This window comes from Solanum dulcamara, chromosome 3 (assembly GCF_947179165.1).
Source record: "Solanum dulcamara chromosome 3, daSolDulc1.2, whole genome shotgun sequence".
Classification (NCBI taxonomy): domain Eukaryota; kingdom Viridiplantae; phylum Streptophyta; class Magnoliopsida; order Solanales; family Solanaceae; genus Solanum; species Solanum dulcamara.
In genome coordinates this window covers 81,803,774-81,825,104 of record NC_077239.1, presented here as the reverse complement: position 1 = coordinate 81,825,104, position 21,331 = coordinate 81,803,774, and the positions used below count along the sequence as shown (strand labels likewise).

Below are 21,331 nucleotides of genomic sequence, written 5' to 3'. Positions count from 1 at the left end.
TGTCAAAATAAAATTGAGTTAATAAATTAACTATTCAATAACCACCCATAATGGGCAAAATAAGTCTTGTAACATTTATTATTTTCTCAAGTAAACTTGAAAGGCATTTTAAACAAGCACATTATATTTTCTTAGGCGAAACTCATCGGTGACCTCCTAAAGTTGGCACCAACTTTTACTTAGACACTTAAATCAGGAGATGTTAATTTTAGACACCTCAAGTAAGGGTCGAATGTGTCATCTTGACACTTTTTTGACAATCACCAAAATATATTAAGTGTGTGTAATACACTCGCCTGACGTGTCAAAAGAAGCGAATTAAATAAAGACGTGTGACATATATATATATATCAAAAATAATTATCAAATAATGACTTTTGAATAGAAAAAATGACCAATAATTTGATGACATGTGTGTCACGCCCCGGGAGGGTACCCTAGGCGTGGCCGGCACTCAGAAACCATCTCTGGCTTCCGAGAGAACCACTTGATCTCATTACTCATTTGTTCATCAGCGGAAGACTTAAGAATACTAATGTGGGCTTGTCATCATCAATATTAAAAGAAAAAAAATGATAATTCTTAGAAGAAGTAGTTTCTAAGGAGAACTACTCGGATTACATCATCAAACTCTGTCTATGAAGCCTCTAATACTCTTAGATGGTGCCAATGACATGTCCATGGCTACCTTAAAAGAAACATCACACTTAACAATAATAAAAGAATAAGGAGTTCCTTCGAATAAAAGAAGGACTCACCAAATAGCTGAAAAGAAATGATCTTCAACGATGCGCCTGTTAAGGATCTCTAACACTTGTATCTGCATCATAAAACGATGCAGGTCGAATGACATCAGTACGTGGAATGTACGAGTATGTAAAATGGCAGGAAGGTAAGGACAGATATCAAGAAACTCCTCTCAAGAAAACTCATCTCAGAACTCAACATCATCTCAACATCAATATGTAATGCAAGTTTAAAATATAATAATAAAAATAATAGTAATAAGCAATGCTTACTTAGTTGGGAGTTTCTCTAACCGACAACCATCACTTATGAGCTAGCGATGATACAACGAAGCGATGTCGTTGCCACATCCATCCAATACCTTGCCAGGGTAAAGGACATCACCATCTTGGATCCACTCATCAAAGTCCTCTTTTTGGGACTTAAGAGGCATAGCCTCCATCCTACGCTGGCTACGTAGTTCTGGGGTTTGAGTCAATTAAACTCTTACCCAACTCGGTGCTCAATACTACTCCCAAAATATGTGCTCATATTAAACTAATCATCTAGTCTCATTGGACTTTAATTTAAATCATCAAACTCATCTCATTACCTCTTCATCAATTATTATACTTCGAAAACATCATTTACATCTCATCAAAACATCTTTCTCAAAACATCATTTACTCAAAAAATCATTTAAACTCAATTCTTTTGCTCTTTCAAAACTCAATAAAATACATATATAATATTAATTCATATCACTCTTTTTATCAATAAAAATATTAAAAAGCCAACATCTTTACTCAAAATATGTATAAAAATATTCATGAACATCAAATCAATTAGGATTCATGGGAAAGTAGCCATGAACAATAATTTCAATAATATGAGAGATAACAACAATAATAATATTAATGCATAAATATATCAAACTCAATAGAAGAAGAATTATTTCATTTAGAATTCAAGATTTGGATAAAACTCAACTATAACTCAATTATAATAAATTTAAATATTGGGCGCATGGACGAACTCAATCCAATGCTATGAAAACCTTACATACCTTAAATCGGAAGCTTTACTTCGAATTGGAACACTCTTGGACCCCTAGCCTTTTCTTCTCGCCGAAGCATTTTGTGTACTACCCGGAGTATAAGAATAACCGGAGTAGTATTTTTATACTACTAAAACTAAAACTATATTTGAGAAGAAGTATATAGAGAGAAGAAATGCTTAAGAAAGCTTGATGAATAAAATGGGGAAATAAGGTGGGTATTTATAGGTGTGGAGGAGGGATCTAACCATAAATAAACATAATCATAAAGGATGATCTTGAAAATTCAATGGAGAATTTTGATGTCATGGATGATGTCAAATGGTTCTAGATCTTTCTATGGTAGGTGAGATGAAATCTCTTTTAACGGAATATCCGTTTTCGAAGCTGCGTTTGAATAAGATAAATTCCTTATTAGAATTTAGTGTCTTCATAAGAATTGGATATAGAAGTCTAGTTTCAGTTAGTTCAAGAATCATCCGATTTGGAGCATTCTACATCGAGATATGAATTTTATTCTACAAACACTCCATTCCGTCACAGCACTATGTCTTGCAAAGATCAATTTATTTGATCTACTTAAACTCCAAATCTTAAGATGTGTTCTTCATGAAAGTTGTAGGTAATGATGTTGTGGTTACTCAGAAATTTGAATCACCTAATTTGGATCATTCTACATCGAGATATGAATTTTATTCTACAAATACTCCATTCCGTCACAGCACTATGTCTTGCAAAGATCAATTTATTTGATCTACTTAAAATCTGAATCTTAAGATATGTTCTTCATGAAAGTTGTAGGTAATGATGTTGTGGTTATTCAGAAATTTGAATCACCTAATTTGGACCATCCTATGAAAAGTTATGCCCAAATTACTTTAGGCATGAGAGAACATAATCAAAATACTTTTAGAACATGATCAAAATACTTTAGAACATGATCAAAATACTTTAGAACATGATCAAAATCTTTAGGCATGAGAGAACATGATCAAAATACTTTTAGAACATGATCAAAATCTTTTAGAATATGATAAAAATACTTTAGTCATGAGAGAACATGATCAAAATACTTTTAGAATATGATCAAAATACTTTAGAACATGATCAAAATACTTTAGTCATGAGAGAACATAATATAATCAAAATAATTTAGTCATGAGAGAAATAATTATGATCAAAATACTTTAGGCATGAGAGATCATAATATAATCAAAATACTTTAAAACATTTTTATGTCTTCATATAAGGACCTTTCATTAATCAAATTTTTTTTTAATGCATTTAAGAGCCAACATAAACTAACATAAGATAGGTGATTAAACTTCAAATATTTAATAATCTATGCAATTAGAATCATGATATGAAAATCCATAAAGTTTCATGCTTGAATTAAATAGTTTTTTTTTTGATAATTTATTTGGACTTCATGAATGAAAGGATCCATGAATCAATAACATTTTAAGAAAACACGCAAGGTGCCAACTGTGTAAAAAGTGTCAAGATGACACATTCGACTCTTACTTGAGGTGTCTAAAATGAGCATCTCCTGATTTAAGTGTCTAAATGAAAGTTGGTGCCAACTTTGAGATCACCGATGGATTTCGCCATTTTCTTAATATAATAATAATGCATCGAATACATGCAACTACATTCAAGAAAAAAATTATTTATGTTAGAAATTCAATATAGTCCAATCAAGCTATTCAATCTCTACAAATATTGGTATTATAATCCTACTTCACTGTATACCATAAACCTGCATTAACTACGTTTTGAAATTCTAGGATAGTCACATGTATATTTTAGAAATTTTTTTCCTTTTCGAGAGTTTGGACTGCTGCTTCAATTAAATTATAAGAAAAGAAAAAACAACGAGTTTTTTTTTAACTTGAATGATTTTCGATCTAATTAGACGTTAAAGCTGTATGAACTTAAAAAAGAAGTATGAGAAATAAAATTAATAGAAAAAAAGTATAAATAAGTGTGACATACTTCTTAAAAATTTGTTCAATCACTTATTAATCAAGTATGATAAATCCACACGGCAATCCTTAAATAGTCTCCTAGAACAATTTAACTTCCTTGTAACAATTGGACTCTATGTAACAAGTAAAAGAAAGTGGATGTCCAGGATGTCCCTCCCTTAATTATTATCTTCTATCTATAAATAAGATAGCGCGGAATGAAAAGAAATACAAGAAATTCTCTCATCTGCTCCTTCTTATTTTATTAAGTTAATTTATTTTATAACAACAAGATCATTAGTCTAGATTCTTATTTATTTTGGCGGCTACTAGATTACAAATTATTTGATAAATCATGACTAGGCTAGAATGTGAATCCTAACTCAACTAGCATTATGCATCAAGTTTGTATATGGAACCATACATATACGAATTTACTCTGCATAATCTAAATTAATTACAATTCCAATAAATATATCGAATGCAAAAAAAGAAAAAAAAAAGAGAAAAGGAGCACAAGAGATGAGGATATGAACTTACAACTTGTGAAGATCAATTTCTCTTTATAATTACGTTTAACTCTTGACTTTAAATTATTGCTCCGACTAATACTTGAACAATATTATCAATATTTGATAATAATAAAAAAAATCATCAAAATATTAATCGACTTCCATTTAAGTTATGTAAAAAGAATAAAGAAAAAACTTATTTTTAGATAGTGGCCTAATTAATTAAGCGCCGAGATGAAGCTCCAATCATACTACTCAGACTATATACTTGATACATATGTTTTTCTATGTAGATGTGAAAACTCGCAAATTTTCAATAAATGTTAAATTTGTACACATAATTTTAAAAGTAGGAAACACTTTAAATATATCATTGAACTTTTAGAAAAGTCATAAATGGGCATTTTGGGTAATTTTTCCTTATTTAGGTAATTTCTCCCTATTTATTTGATCAGTAAAAAAGAGATTGACATGAATGGATGAGTCTTTTTCTAAATGTTTCGATGATATATTTTAAAAAAAAATTCCTTAAAATATTATAAAATTAGTGTCGAGAACCTTAAAAATCAAACCCATAATATACAAATATATTGTGGTAGTATTATTCATGTAATATCGAATGACTTAAGAAAATCTTTATGATGCTACCATATTATATATATATATATATATATATATATATATATATATATATATATATATATAATGGTATCATTCAATATTTGTGATGGTATAATGTCAGTATAGGATTTATACTTGAAGGACTGATCATTGCTTAATGATACCATGTTATTATATATGTAATTCCTCACTTGAAGAACTATTCATTAGTCACTGATATCATTGTCACGCTTCGGGAGGGTACCCTAGACGTGACCGGCACTTGAAAGTCATTTCTGACCTTCAAGCGAACCACCTGATTCAATCACTCCATCATTCAGTCACATACACTCAAAGGAAGGCTCAATCATAACATGCCATTTACAATATGGGGGCCGAAGGCCAAACATGTTCAACTCAACAAAATAAGTATAATAGGATTCCTCAAAATAACAGTCCAACCTCCCCACACTCTAGTCTATGAAGCCTCTATGAAAGTCTAGAAGGTGCCAATGACAAGCTCATGGCTACCAACAATCAAAATAAAGGAGACAATATAGCTGGAAGTGTGTAGATAATCAACGGTGCACCAATTGATGATCTCTGGTACCTGTCTCTGCATCATAAAATGATGCAGGCCAAATGGCGTCAGTACGTGGAATGTACGAGTATGTAAAATGGCTGGATGAAACAGACATCAAGAAAATATCAATATCAACTCAGGATCTTAACTCATAAATACATAACAACTCACTCAAGTGTCCTAAGTATAACAAGAAATAGTTAAGACAAGACTAACTCATAGGCCACTCAACTCAACTGACTCGGAGCACTATCAAGACCTAAATGGGAGTTTCTCTTATCCGACAACCATCACCTATGAGCCAATCAAACATCGTTGTCACGTCCGTCCATACCTTGCCAGGGTATGAACGCCTCCCTAATCATGGATACCATCGATTAGTCAAGTCCTATCATTTCAGGACAATAAAAATAGGAAACATCCGACTTTAACGGTTCGATCCCACGGGAAGCATCCGACTTTAATGGTTCCATCCCTAACTACGTTGGCGGCGTAGTTTCTAGGATTCGAGTATGGACTGTACTCTCACCCACTTCGGTGCTCGATACTCCTCCCATGACTCCATGCTCATAAAACTCCCTCCAATCATCTCAAACAAGCCCTCACGGCTAGTTTATGTGGAACACTGCCAACTCATCAACTCTGTTCTCATTTCAACTCAATTAAGTCATAATGGCAAGTCTCATTTAGGACCTTGTCCACTCGTCAATTCTATCCTCAAATCAACTCAATCAAGCCTCATTTAGATAAGCATTTATGACATTTCCTCAAGACTCATCACAACTCTATGGCTTTTAGCCCAACAACTCAAGTAGAATAACACATTTAAGAAAATGGATTTATGCAACATAATCACATGGTCAAAGAGATCAATAAAACATATTAACAAGTCATCTCCATCAACTCATACTAACATGGAGGTTTTAGGAACTCTTAGCTCAAGAACATCAACACAAATAGGATCAAATTAATAGGAGACAAAACTCATTCAAACACAAACCATACCAAGAAACTCCATTCTCATGGACCTCTAACCTCAAAGCAAGAGTAGGGCACATGGGTGGACTCAACCCATATTTTGGATAGCCTTACATACCTTAGTGAAGACTTGAAGAAAACCTTGATATTGGGTCTTCAATGGAGAACTCGAATCTTGAAGCTCTTGGAACTCTTCTCGTTAGAAATGGAGAAGAAGAAGAAGAAAGAGAGAGAGAGGGGGGGGGCTCCTAGGGCTTTTAGAGAGAGAGAAGGCTGGAAATTATGATCCCAAAATGATCAAGGGTGATACATATATAATTTGGGTAAATTTCCAAATTGCCCCTTCTTAAAAGTTCTGAAAATAGGCCAAAATGCTCCTGGCGCGATAGTGGCGCATCGCGCCATTGCAGCGCCAGGCTGATTACGCCTAAAACCTGCACATCTCATAGTGGCGCGCCGCGCCAGAGACCAAACTACTGAGGCATGTTTTTGGCGCGATAGTGGCGCGTCGCGCCCTTACAGCGCCAAGGCCATATTTTCTGGGTTCTAGAAATTAGGCTTGAAAACCCTGCACATCTCGTAGTGGCGCGCCACGCCAGAGACCAAACTACTGAGGCATGTTTCTGGCGCGGTAGTGGCGCATCGCGCCACTGGGGCACCAAGCCCTTTTTTCCAGAATTTCAACCCTGGCCTGGAATCCCTGCCGTGATAATTCGTCTTAGGATCATCATATCTTTTGACTCCTAACTTTAAAATTTACGTTCTTGGTGGCGTTGGAAAGAAGACTCAATGACCTTTAATTTAATAGGTCATGGGCTACCCAAATTTTCGTTCTTCAAAAGATAAGGTCATTGGACGTCGACCCCTCATGCGAACTCTTCCCCAAACATAGTCACGACAAATCTTTTGGATTAAGTTTGGTCTTAGGGTCCTTTGTGACCCCACTCCTCCTCCAACCTCCTTCAATTTCTCAGGGACTCATCCTAGCTCATACATACGCTCCTCAATACTCGAGTTCGACCCTATCCGTACACAAGAAGGGTTCGAATCCTAGGAAATATTTTTAAGGGGTGTTACAACCATGCTATTATATATATAACTTGTTGGTATTATTGAGGATTGACTTAGTTGTAAATGAATAAATATAGGAAATCTTAATAATACTATAGCAGTATATGAATACATTGTTATGGTATCATTAATGAATGAGTAGTTCTGTGAATGAATGAATGAAGGAAACCTTAGTGCTAGCACAACAGTATATTCACATACTGCGATGGTATCATACATGATTTGAGGAATGTTACTGATTATATGAATAATAATGATACAATGTCAGTATATAATGGTACCATAAAAATGTCGTTGAAGGATTGAAGTAGACATCAATGATACCATGACAGTATATAGATATATTGTGGTGGTATCATTACGGACTGAAGCAAACTTCAATGATACCATGTCAGTATATTGATACTGCGATGGTATTACGGAGGTCTCCTGCTTTTAGGGAAGGAAGGAAAGTTGCGAGCCGCATGCTTTGGGGTTATGAATTGTAATGGATATTTGTCTGTAATTATTTTTCTTTATGGGGCATGACTTAGTTTTTCCTAAAATTTAACTCTTGAATTAGTCGTTGTCAATTTGTTAATACCGTATTATCAATCTTTAATAACTATGGTATCTTTTTTCAAAGAGATAAGTGTCAAAAACACACCTAAACTATCCTTTTTTTTAAGTTTCATATCTAAACTATCACTTATTTGTTTGAGAAACATACATCAATGGTGTGTGTAATGCACTCTCTCTATTTTTTGAAAAAATCTTGTCAATTGGATAAAAATATTTTACATTGATAAAAATAAAATAAAATATTAATATTAGTTCAAAGTTAAAACTAAAGTATTTCTATCCCAATAAAAGAAATTAATTTTCAAAAAAGTTATATTTTTAAAAAATATATATATATTTTTCTCAGTCAATCCACCATCCCCCCCCCCCCAAAAAAAAAAAGAAAATCCCTCGTCCTTTTATTTTTTAATATTTCTTTTATAAAAAAACTTGAAAAAAATTCATACTTCATCCCTCCCCCACTCCTTCCTAAAAAATGTTATTTTTTTTAATTTTTTAAAAACTAAAATTATACCCCATCCCATCTAGCTTTTCTCTCTTAATTTTTTTTAAAATTATTTTTCTCGTTTTATGTTAGATATGTTCATAGAAAAATATTTTTTCTACTTGCGCATCAAATATAACAAAATATATATATTTTATTTTTAAAAAAGTCTTGCGCCATATAAAAAATATTTTCCTAAAATCATGTGTATATATCTAGAACAAAACGAGAATTTTTTTTGGAAGTAGAGGGTTAGTGGGGCCGTGGGCGGGGTAAAAAAATATAAAAATATAAAAAATAATATCTAACTTATTATTTGAAGGAAGGAGGGGGGAGATGAAATACGAATTTTTTTATAAAAACTTTTATAAAATAAATTTTAAAAATAAAAATAAAACAAAAAATTTAAGCAGGGACAGAAGAGTATGGTGAGAAAAAATGGTGGAGTGGATAATAAAATATTTTATATTTTATTTTATAATTTCTTTTGGAGGTGTGGGGATAGTAATGCTTTAATCATTAATTTTAACTAATTCTAATAATTTATTTAATTTTTGTCAAGGTGCAATGTTTTGTTTATGTGGAGTGCGATGTGACAATTTTTTAAAATGAAAGAGAGAGTGTAACACACATACTATGATGAGAGAGATATGTTCCTCAAACTAATAAATGATAGTTTAGGTATGAAACATACTCCTAAAAATTAGGTATGAAACTTAAAAAAGAATGATAATTTAAATATGTTTTTGACACTTATATCTTTTTCAAACCAATTGTTTTATTCTGTTCAACCAAACAAACAACAGGAAAAAATTTCCAAAAATAAGTTGTTGTTTTTGGAATATTGAGTTCCGGGTAATTTTTATTTTCAACGGCAACAACAGGAAAAAATTTCCAAAAATAAATTGTTGTTTTTGGAATATTGATTTCCGGGTAATTTTTATTTTCAACGGCAACAACAGGAAAAAAATTCCAAAAATAAGTTGTTGTTTTTGGAATATTGATTTCCGGGTAATTTTTATTTTCAACGGCTCGTTGTGATGTCTGCTTAATTTCTCGACTATACTCTTCAAGTCCTAGTTTGAATAATCATGGTCAACTTTGCATTGGACACGTTCTTTAAAAATATGCTTGAATTTTATTTTTATGAATACTAAAAAAAGATATAATGGTTAAAAACACATTTAGACATCTGAATTATCATCATTTATGTATTGAAACACATCTAGTTGAGTAGACGATGGTGATAGTTTGATCTCAGAGGCGGATCCAGAATTTTGAATCTTTGGGTACTACGCTGCTTTGAATAGTAATCTATAGCAAAAACTCTAGCATAGAGCAAGATAATACTTAATAGTTATTAGCAAATTTGCATATAAAATTTAGACTTATTCTATTGGTTTAATTAAGATTTTACTTACAAGTTCTAATCTCCTTATTCACAATTTTTTTATAATAAATGATTTGAACTTGCAGCCCTACGGGCTACGGTGGCAAACCTGAGTTTTAACCACTAACATCACAAGGTTAATTATTTCTAAGGGTGCTGCATTTAATAGTTATACTTTCTTTATAAATATATATAGAGATAAGTGTCAAAAATACACCTAAATTATCCCTCTTTTTTGAGTTTCATACCTAAACTATTAGAAGCGTAAGTTTCATACCTAACTTATCTTCTAAGTTTGAGAAACACACCTCTTTCTTTTATTCCACTCTCATCATGGTGTGTGTGCTACACTCTCTCTTTCATTTTAAAAAATTTACCACATCACACTCTACATAGATAAAATATTCCACCTAGACATATATATTTGTATATATAGATTTTCAACCGAAACTAGGAGTTGACATTCCCTCGTTTGGATAGTAAAAGGGAACAACTAATAGTTGGCTTATTCAGCTTCGATGTAACAACCCGAATTCCTCACTATTTTCATAAGAGCTTGAATACAATTGAAATACTCAAACTACGAAATTATAACGGAAATATTAAAATTACAAGTAACTAAAGGATAGAAATAAAAATAAGGATGAGAAGCTCAGACTATAGAATAGAGATAAGAAGAATCAGATTCTTTACTAAACAATTTGCTTGCCTCCCCAAAACCGCAGTAACAACTTTTTTATCTCTACTCGACCTGAATCCCAAGCAAATTTATTGTTGGACTGTCTTATTCTTGGGCCTCTTTGTGGTTTAGCCTCGGACCCAACAGCTTATTCAGCCTCTGGGCTATCCATGTTCACAATATTCGAGGCGTGTTTTAATACATAGATTGATGATAGTTTGGAAGGAAAAAAGGAACATGCAACTTATAGTTAGGGTGTGAAACTCGCAAAAGAATTATTATTTAAGTGTGTTTTTTACCATTAAATTTTTTTTGTAAAGAAAATGTGTTTGAAGTTTTTCTTTGGTCCTTGACAAAACATATATAAGTACGCATTTGCATTGCATATTTCTTACATTTATAAGAGAGTCGAAGGGGAAGGAAATAGAAGAGTACTATGGATTATTTTACCCTTTTGTTAGGTTCAATTTTTGCTAGCATTTTACTTATTTTTGTATCAAAAAGAAGTAATAAAAAGCTTCCACCCGGACCAATACAATTGCCAATCATTGGCAATTTATTTCATTTGTCAGGTGCAAAACCTCATATATCACTAGCAAATCTATCCAACTATTATGGTCCAATTATAAGTTTAAAACTAGGCCACATAACAACAGTGGTTATCTCTTCATCAGCCATGGCAAAACAAGTCCTACAAAAACAAGACCAAAAATTTTCAAATAGGTTTATCCCTAATGCCATTCAAGCACACAACCATTATAAATTCTCAGTGACGTGGCTCCCCGTGGGTCCCACGTGGCGATCCCTTCGACGAATCTTGAACTCCAACATCCTCTCTCTCACTAAACTTGATGCAAATCAACAATTGAGATCACAAAAAGTGCAACAATTAGTTGATTATGTTGCAAAATGTAGCCAAGAAGGTGAAGCTGTGGTTATTGGCAAAGCTGCTTTCAAGACTTCTCTCAATTTGTTGTCTAACATCCTTTTCTCAAAGGACTTGGTTGATCCGTTTTCGGATTCAAACGTAAGGTTGAGTCTATTTTTAGTATAAGGATCAAGTAATAAAGAACTGTTGATAAAACTTTTTAATACGCTTTTTTTGTTTATTGAAAGGTAGAGTTGAAGAACGTGATATGGAACATTGTGGCAGAGGTTGGGAAGCCTAATCTAGTAGATTTTTTCCCTATACTTGAAAAGATTGATCCTCAACGAATAAGGCGTAATACATACATTTATTTTACCAAGTTATTTGTACTTTTTGATGATTTGATCAATGAACGACTCGAGGAAAAGAGAACAAGTGAAAATATCGAAAAGAATGATGTTTTGGAAATGTTTCTCAAAATTCAAGAAGAAAATTCTGAAGAAATTGATCAGAATCATATCAAATCCTTGCTCCTGGTTTGTGCTTCTCTTTTATCATCAACTTTCTTTTCACTATCAATTTGAAACACCTTTTTTTTTTCCATTTTGACATACTATTATGAAAGCAAAATAAAACTACAATCTTTTTGACATACTCGAATTAAAAATTGGTTGACCTACGCAAATGTCCCTTTTATAGGCCATCATTTAGATTTTATCCTTATTTTCGACCCTTTTGGGATAATTGTTTAGTAAATTGCTTTAATTTGATTTTCTTTTGTAACTTATGGATCTTTTAGACCATGGTCTAAAGTTATCTTCTGATCAAACTGAAAATTATATGAGAAAACGTTAGACCACGGTCTGAAATTTGTCTGTCCCAAGGATTATATTTGCACAATTTATAAGATTATGGATAAAATCTAAAATGATGACATATATTTGCTTAAACCAACCTATTTTTAAAAGTGGTGCAAATATGAAACTCTTGGAAAAGTATCCTTCGGACAATATTGATCTTTAATTTGCTCATATATTGCTTAACCTCATAGACAAAATATTAGATTGTCATCTACATTTGCAGTAACTTACAAAATTCTAATATAACATTTTCTTAAAAGAAAATACTGTTCCTAAGTTTGTGACATATCGTACATATTTACATATGTTACAGGACATATTTACTGGTGGTACTGATACAACCACAAGTACAGTAGAATGGGCAATGGCAGAAATACTTAAACAACCTGAGATTATGAAAAAAGCACAAGCTGAACTTGCAAAAATTGTTGGGATGGGAAAACTTATAGAAGAAGCTGATGTTTATCGACTCCCATACTTGCAGTGCATTGTCAAAGAAACTTTACGAATGCACCCACCGGTTCCATTTTTACTTCCCCGCAAAGTGGAGGAAGATGTTGAAGTATGTGGGTATATCGTCCCCAAGGGTTCACAGGTAAAGGTGTTGAATGGACGAGTTGATTTAGATTTAGGTTGGTCAAAATGGGTTTGATCATATCAAGATTGGCGGGTCAATTTGAATTAAACAACGGGTCATAATCCAAAACAATTAACTAAAAATCATTTTTCATTTGTTAGTTTTTTCTTTTTGATTGGTTTAATCGCCAAATCAAACTAACAAAAGCTTTTTTTTTATCTATCACGAAGACAACATTTAACTAACCAAGCTCGAAAAAATTATTTTTCAATGTCTAGATAAGTTCATTTGTTAGGCAAATATGTTGAGATTTACAAATAAACCCTTTTCAATCTCGATGATTGAAAAATAATCACTATTATGAAGTATCAAATTACACCTATGAAATTTCAAGACAATTGACATAGAGTTTCATGTGTGGCATTTATACTTCATGATAATGACTTTTTTTCAAAGACGGGCCAGGACTGAAAAGTGACCAATGGGCTCTATTTCAGATAAAGTTCAAAAATAGTAATTTTCATATCAGCTAAATTTGACAATTCTGCTCACAGGTACTAATTAACGTCTGGGCAATTGGTCGAGACCCAGCTTCATGGGAAGACCCTTTGGTGTTTAAACCCGAGAGATTCTTGAATTTAGAAGTGGATGTACGAGGAAAAGATTTTGAATTGATTCCATTTGGTGCCGGTCGAAGAATATGCCCGGGATTACCACTAGCAGCATTTAGAATGGTTCCAATAATGTTGGGTTCACTCTTGAATTCCTTCAATTGGAAACTTGAAGAAGGCACATCTAGTACACCAAAAGAATTAGACATGGAGGAGAAATTTGGTATCACTTTAGCCAAAGCCCGTCCTTTGCGAGCTATCCCCTCTCCTATTTGACGGAGAAATATTTTATTTTGTCCCTCACACAACAGGCGCAAATGATACCTAGAATATACGATGACAGAAATAGTTAAACAACCTGAGATTTGCTATTATTTACTTTAAGGAATAAAGGGTGTTTGGTTTGTGAACAAGTTGTACTACGATTACTATAGTATGAAGATTAATATCATTGTATGAGTAAATAATGACTCAATTATTAAATGAGCATTTTGGGATGACTCACAAAAGACATATATATTGGTAACGCAGAAGACAAATAAATCTAGATGCTAAATCATCTATGTACTTTTTAATATTTAAGTTTACTATTTTCAGCACGAACATTTTTCAACACACCTTAACGTGGAAACTGCGCGAAATTTTATCACGCAGCATTAATCCAAGTTGACAAAAGTGGAGTATCAGAGTTTTTATAAGTTGTTGCACTCGAAGCATCTCTTTCCCCTTTCACTGCATCAGCTGAAGCAATGGATTCAAGCTCCACCATGTCTTTTGTTGTTAACTTAATGTACAGAGCTTCGATGTTTTGGTCAAGGTTTTTGATCTTAGTGGTACCTGACAGCGGCAAACGTAGCATATAGTTAACTGAATCAAATATTTTCATCACGAATATATTTGAAAAAATCAATCTAAAAGTTTGAATAAATCAAATTTAAATTATGGATTCGTCTCTGGTACCTGGAATGGGGCACACGTCATTTCCTTGGTGATGTACCCAGGCTAAGGCTAATTGAGACGGCGTACATCCCTTCTTCGTTTCCATTTGGCAAATTCTCTCGTACAAGATCTTATCATGCTCGAGATTCTCGGCTTGAAACCTTGGTATGTGCTGCAAAATCAATATACATTATTATACAGTATTATATACAAGATCTTGTTATGTCCAAGATCTAAAAAGTTTGTCCAAGTAAATCAAGTAAAAATTACTGTTAATACATGAGAGGATTTATCTGTAAAGAGAGTTTTCCCTAACAATTTAAACATTTAGATGACATGGTCACACAGTTCAACAAATATTGCAAACCTTACAAAAGTCTTCATTTGACAGATCCTCGAGCAGCTTTGGACCTGATGACAAAAACCTTTTACCTAAGGGACTCTATGCTACAATTTCAATTCCAAGCTCCCTACAAAATCCAATTTTATTCATGATGAATGTTGTATCAAGGACTTAAAAACTATGCTTTTAGACGTTTAACGAAAATTAACAGGATGAATGTTATAAACCTGCAAGTAGGAATTATTTCTTCCTCTACATCTCTCGACCATAGCGACCATTCTAACTGTACTGCTGTTATTGGATGAACTTTGTGTGCTCTACCAATCGTCGATGCTGAAGCCTCAGAGAGACCTATATATTTTATTTTACCCTCTTGAACCCCATCTTGAAAACGAAATGCAAATCATAAAAGGATAAAAAATTGGGAACAACAAATATGATCGACAAAGATACAGAACAAAATTGACGAAAACTCAGATTCATTGCTTAATAACAGGGTATGAAAAACAGGCTTTTAAAACAGCAGGGCTTAAATATGTATACAAACGTAAAAAGAAAGCGTTAAAGAATAGTAGGGCAATCGATCATGAAGGAAAATAATCAAGAACTCACAGTTCACAGGATAACTGTATTTGTTTCACTAGTTAGATAGTCCAATCACATATCAGAAACACGAATCACACTATAAAGATTCACATTCTATGTTTGTACTTGTTACAAAAGACTATTCCAACATGTCTTGTAAAACTCTTAAAATTGTCAACATGAATTAAACTATGCTATTGTACCAAAATTCAATTATTACCTTGACTTACCAGTTGTTTATTTCACAGCACGCGATAGTGAAACCTTAGATCTTTGTTCTTAATCAGGTTAAATTAAAGAAAAGAAATATGCCTTTTGTTCCTATAACAATCCAACTTGATCAAAATTTTGATATTCATTAGTGTTCAGGCCATAGTCTGATAGTTAAATACTTCATAATAAGATAAAATTATCATTAGATTAGTATTAGTTCTTCTTGATAAATTTAATTGAAAGAATGAAACAGAAAACATTCTAAGCTTCTCTTCACCTAAGTTGCTCGGACTCTTCAAATGTATCACCTAGTGTTTGTCGTATCCTACTAAAGTTATGTATTTTTGGAGAGTCCGAGCAACATAGCTCTTCACAAACATGACCAATTAACATGGAAATTTTTGATTGGTAACCTGATAAAAATAAAGTACTAACAAACTTGCTGTCATAACTTGTACTGATGGTGCATATAACTTACCGTGATTTCAATTGGCACACATGTATCGATCTGCAGAGGCACTAATTCCAAACTTTGTTGCCAACTCAACTCTATCTCTCATCTCTCCTTTCAAAGCCTGTCGCAGTTATACAATTAACGTTAATCAATAAGTTTATGAAACAGATTAAAGACAGATAACTCTCTAATCATGTAGTTTAGTAAACGGAGTGATCAAGTACTCTGAATTACAGTAAGTGTAAGAGTTGATATCTCATGTGGTCGCTCAACTAATAATTATTATCTCGAAAAGTCTCTTTCTTTGTTGAAGAAAATTGGAATTAAGAAAAATAATCCATTTGGATCTTGGTCCATGATGGCCTTTTTATAAATCAACCAGTATGTGTAAAATCCCTTATATACACTCCCTTGGTTTCAAAAAGAATGACACTATTTTCTAATTTGTCCGTTCTTACAAAAATAACATCTTTCTAAATTTGGAAATTAGTTCACATGAACTTCTCATTTAACCCTTCGTGAGAACTTTTATAGCCGCACAAATAATATGACTTGTTTAAGACTACAAGTTTTAAAAAAAATTATAGCCACACAAATGTTATGACATATTTAGACAACCCATAGTTTTCAAAACCTTTAATTTCTTTCTTAAATTTTGTGTTCAATCAAACTATGTCACAAAAATTGATAAAACAAAAGGACTAACATTTTTTATAAGCAGGAACATCTCGTTTTTCGTTCATTTTCTCCACAAAGACATAGCCTCCATAATAAGAAGCAGTTACATACATACCTTTCCCAGGAGGATTTCATTGGTGTAAAGTCCATATATATCTGAAGTATCAAGAAAAGTGATACCAGAATTAATGGAATGGTGAATAAGTTTGATCATTTCATCATCAGGTTTTGGGGGCCCATAAAATGCAGACATACCCATACAACCAAGCCCTTGAGCTGATACTTCAAGTCCCTGTGAGCCCAGCTTCATTCTTGGCACTTTACTAATTCCTTTTGCAGCCATTGATGAATGAAATGAAAGAAGAAGAAATAAACAGAGGAACTGAGTTGTGTGTGTCTGCAGGATGAAGATGTTGAGGTATATGTATGTATATGTATGGAGTTGAGGAGCGCCCACGGATTTAGAGTTTCAATTGGATTGGTTACGGGAAACGGAGTTTAAGAAATTAAAGAAATAGATATTTGGGTGGGCGGAGTTACAATTTCATTTACGAGTTAAGTAGAATTTAATAGCTTTGATATAGATTTTGTATTTATTTAGAAATCAGTAAGTCGTTTTTTTTTTAATACAAAACCTATAAACTCAAAATTTTAGCCGTTGTCTTCAACTCAACCTTTAAGTTTTAAAAAGAATGATTTCTCAGAAGGTCATGTTGGGGCCGCGCATACCGCCACCCAAGCTCCACATTAGTATGATATTGTCCGCTTTGGGCCAAGTCCTAATGGAGTTAGGTGAGCTCTTATATATTGATACATTTCTTCTTCTCCATCCGATCCGATGTGGGATGGGTTTGTTACCTAATAGGTTACTCAACTAATACGTTATTAAACAATCATGCATGTTATTAATTCAATTCTACCTCTGAGTCCGAAAACAGATCAACCAAATCCTTGGAGAAAAGGGTGTTGGACACTAAATTGAGATTAGTCTTGAAAACAATTTGACCTACGTCCATCGCTTTGCCTTCTTGGCTACATTTATCACAACATATAAGCAATCAATTATTTCACCTTTTGAGACCTTAGATGTTGATTTGCATTAAGCCTGTTGGAAGAGAGGAGGTTGGTGTTCAAGATTTTTCTAAGCGTTCGCCATTGAGGACAAACAGGAAGCCAGAATTTGTAATAGTTGTGTGCTTGAAGGGCATCAGGGATAAATCTAGTGGAAAAGGCTAAGTCGTGATTTTTAAGGACTTGTTTTGCCATGGCTGATGATGAAGAAATAACCACTGTTGTTATGTGTCCTAATTTTAAACTCATAATAGGACCATAAATTTCTGCAATATTGACTAGTGATCTATGAGGTTTTGCACCTAACAAGTGAAAATTTCCAATAATTGGACATGGTGATGGACCTGGTGGAAGTTTTTTGCTCCCTCTCTTGGTTAATTTTGCTATAATATAAAGAAAACTAAAGGTACAAATTGATCCTAACACAAGTGTATAATAATCCATGATGCCTATAGTTCTAACTTTGATACAATATTTTCACAAAGTTGATGTGTATGGAAATTGTGGAATGCATATTTATACATGTAATTGCTTGACTTTCCAAAAATAGTGCAATGTGAAATTTTATCACTTTCAATGCAAATTATTTCCTTTTTTGTCAATAATAAAGTAGAGGAATATAATCCAATTTAATACGTGTATGTTTGAAACTAATTACTCCCTCCGTCTTAAATTATTGATCGTGTTTCTCTTTTATACGTTTCTTAAGAATATCAACCTCTTTGAATAATCTCAAAACTCTCCCTATACTGTTTTAGTCATTCATTTTAAATAATAAATTACGAGTTCATCCAAATTCAATAAATATTCAAATTTTACACTACAAATTGATGTGGAGTAATTTGAAGCCTAACTAAATCTGAGTGATTTTTTCGGTTCCTGATAAATGTAGAGGACTAACTTTAGGTCAGAAAAAGACTGGACTTGATCATCTCCCTTGTAATATTCACCCAAGTGAAGAATATGCCAAAAAAATTGTATCAATTAGGCTTCATGTCCCTCTCAATTAGGTCATAAGATATCAATTAGGCTTCATGTCCCTCTCTCTTATGCCAAACCCTCCATTCAGGATGATTCAAAATCAAATCATAATCGATAATCCACTTTAAAATTGGCTTATCAGGTGGTCGTAGGTTAGCAGATTAATGGTTGGTAAATGAATTACTGTTTTATAGTTTGATGACTGATCGATGTAGGGGCGAATTACTCAATTTTTTATCAGGTAAATCACTAACCTAATCATAGTTATATTTTTATCTCTAAGTATATAAAGTAGTTAGAAGGATAAGCAAACATATACTACTTGATTAGTTAATATAACTACAGTTTAATTAAATTATCATTTGCCACTAACACCTTGTTTGAATGGTTGTTACCCGTTGTATGGTATTGTATTGTTAGTTTTAATACAATGTTTGTTTTGATTGTTACTTAAATTCTTTTGTATCGTATCATTTAAATCTATTGTTAGGTAATGATGAAAAGACTCATTTTATGTAACGACCGATTTGGTGTGTTCGCGTCGTTACCTTAATATTTTCTTCTCATTTTGTCTTTATTTATTATTTAATAATTTTATTTCATCTTTTACCCTACCTTTTACCGTACCCTACTTTTCTTGTAAGTTTTATCATTCGAATCATGAATGTGTGACATTATGTAACGACGGAAAACGATACAATCTATCCAAACATTGTATTCATTAAAACAATACAGTACGATACAATACAACAAAATACAATACAATATAATACGATACATTATGAAACAATATGTAACAACCATCCAAACAAAGTGTAATTTACAATCATAGTTATGTGGCCCAGTCCAGAATTTATATAATTCATCTCTTCTAACTTGGCTAGCACTCATTGAAGCTACAATGAATCTTGGAAGATCAAAGTTCAAGTATCAATCAACTTGCAAAAGAATATTTTTCACTTGTCTTATTTTGCTAGACAAAGTTACTCGACATTTAATTTGAAAAAACGCGCAAACAGACTAAAACACCACCAAATTTCAAAAGGATGATTCTTGACTTTGTCCAAACAAAAGAAAATATTGATACCACACATATTTGATAAAGCAATAATAATTCTTTACTCCACAGGTAAATTGTAGAAAGAGAGTCAAATTTATTCTTCAAACCATCATATAACGTCGTAAGTTGCACGATAGACTGAAACCGAAAAATATACTCTGAAACCGAAAAATATACTCTCTATTACAGCGCGCATAATACAGCAAAAATTTACCTCAACACACACACTAATTACATACTCTGATGCAGAAAAAAAAAACGCAATTCAACATAACACAGCGCATAGACACTAGTTCCATGATTACATCATTATGTAGCCTTCCATGCTGAAAGGGGCGGAGTTTCTGAATTTTTGTGAGTACTCATACCAGGAATATACCGATCACCCTGGACTGCATTAGCTGAAGCAATGGATTCAAGCTCTTCCAGATCTTCTGATGTTAACTTTATGGACAAAGCTTCGATGTTCTGGTTGAAATTTTCAATCTTAGTGGTGCCCGGGATGGGACACACGTCGTCTCCTTGGTGATGTACCCAGGCCAACGCGAGTTGAGAAGGGGTACATCCCTTCTTTGCAGCCATTTGACAAATCTGCTCGTACAAGTTTTTGTTCTGCTCAAGATTCTCCGCCTGGAACCTTGGTAGATGCTGCAGAAATCAAAGAGCTATTCAAGTCAAACATGTATTTTTCGACTTTAAGTGCATCATATACAGAGTTGCACAAATGTAAAGTTCATTCAATATCAATAGCTACAAATAGCCGAATACGATTCTCAATCAACAAGGTCCAAATGCAATATGCTTGTATTAACAAACTACGTAGTAACTAACCTCCTTATATACATGAGGATTTTCATACCAACAACAATTGAAGCTTTGGTCCCTCAAAAGAAAAAAAATATACTCGCAACATAACTACACATTAATTAAAAACATGATATACATATATGTTTGAAATCCGAAATAAGCAACAAATACAAGAAAATGTAATATATTCGAAATTCAAAACATCAACAAATACAAAGCAAACCTTTCGGTAGTCTTCATTTTCCATATCATCAAGCAGCTTCGGACCTGATGACAAAAAACCCCGTCCTAGTGGACTGTACGCCACAATTCCAATCCCAAGTTCCCTAGTAGATTAACATCAAGATCTCACACTGTTATAGAAAGATCGCACACAAACATGAAAAACCAACAGAAAAGAAGAAACATACCTGCAGGTAGGAACTATTTCTTCCTCTACATCTCTCGACCATAGAGACCATTCTAATTCTACTGCTGTTATTGGATGAACTGCATGTGCCCTTCTAATTGTTGATGCTGATACCTCGCATAGACCTATATGTTTAATTTTACCCTCTTCTACCAATTTCTTAAGTTCTCCAATCTAGTATAAAACAGGACGCTCAATGGAATAATAAATGCTGATCGTATGAACAAACAGATCAATCATTTTATATAAATCGAAAGGAAAGAAAAG

General features: G+C 33.0%; 2 protein-coding genes, 1 long non-coding RNA gene and 1 pseudogene across 3 annotated transcripts; 1 reads left to right on the top strand and 3 right to left on the bottom strand.

Annotated features, from left to right (window-relative positions):
• Nucleotides 1-528: 528 nt before the first annotated feature.
• LOC129883362 (uncharacterized) lies at nt 529-1,948 on the bottom strand. Its single transcript, XR_008765906.1, has 2 exons — nt 1,793-1,948; nt 529-820 (listed from the first exon to the last, which is right to left on the bottom strand). It is a non-coding gene; the product is annotated as an uncharacterized LOC129883362 (long non-coding RNA).
• Nucleotides 1,949-11,044: 9,096 nt separating this feature from the next.
• Nucleotides 11,045-13,881, top strand: LOC129883357 (geraniol 8-hydroxylase-like). Its single transcript, XM_055958009.1, has 4 exons — nt 11,045-11,635; nt 11,725-12,012; nt 12,650-12,931; nt 13,468-13,881. Exons 1-4 carry the CDS (start codon nt 11,045-11,047, stop codon nt 13,798-13,800), a joined length of 1,494 nt encoding a protein of 497 aa, XP_055813984.1. The 3' UTR covers nt 13,801-13,881.
• Nucleotides 13,882-14,170: 289 nt separating this feature from the next.
• On the bottom strand, nt 14,171-17,079 carry LOC129883745 (probable aldo-keto reductase 2; annotated as a pseudogene).
• Nucleotides 17,080-19,987: 2,908 nt separating this feature from the next.
• LOC129883360 (probable aldo-keto reductase 2) lies at nt 19,988-21,331 on the bottom strand. Its single transcript, XM_055958011.1, has 3 exons — nt 21,066-21,331; nt 20,879-20,981; nt 19,988-20,496 (listed from the first exon to the last, which is right to left on the bottom strand). Exons 2-3 carry the CDS (start codon nt 20,900-20,902, stop codon nt 20,158-20,160), a joined length of 363 nt encoding a protein of 120 aa, XP_055813986.1. The 5' UTR covers nt 20,903-20,981; nt 21,066-21,331; the 3' UTR covers nt 19,988-20,157.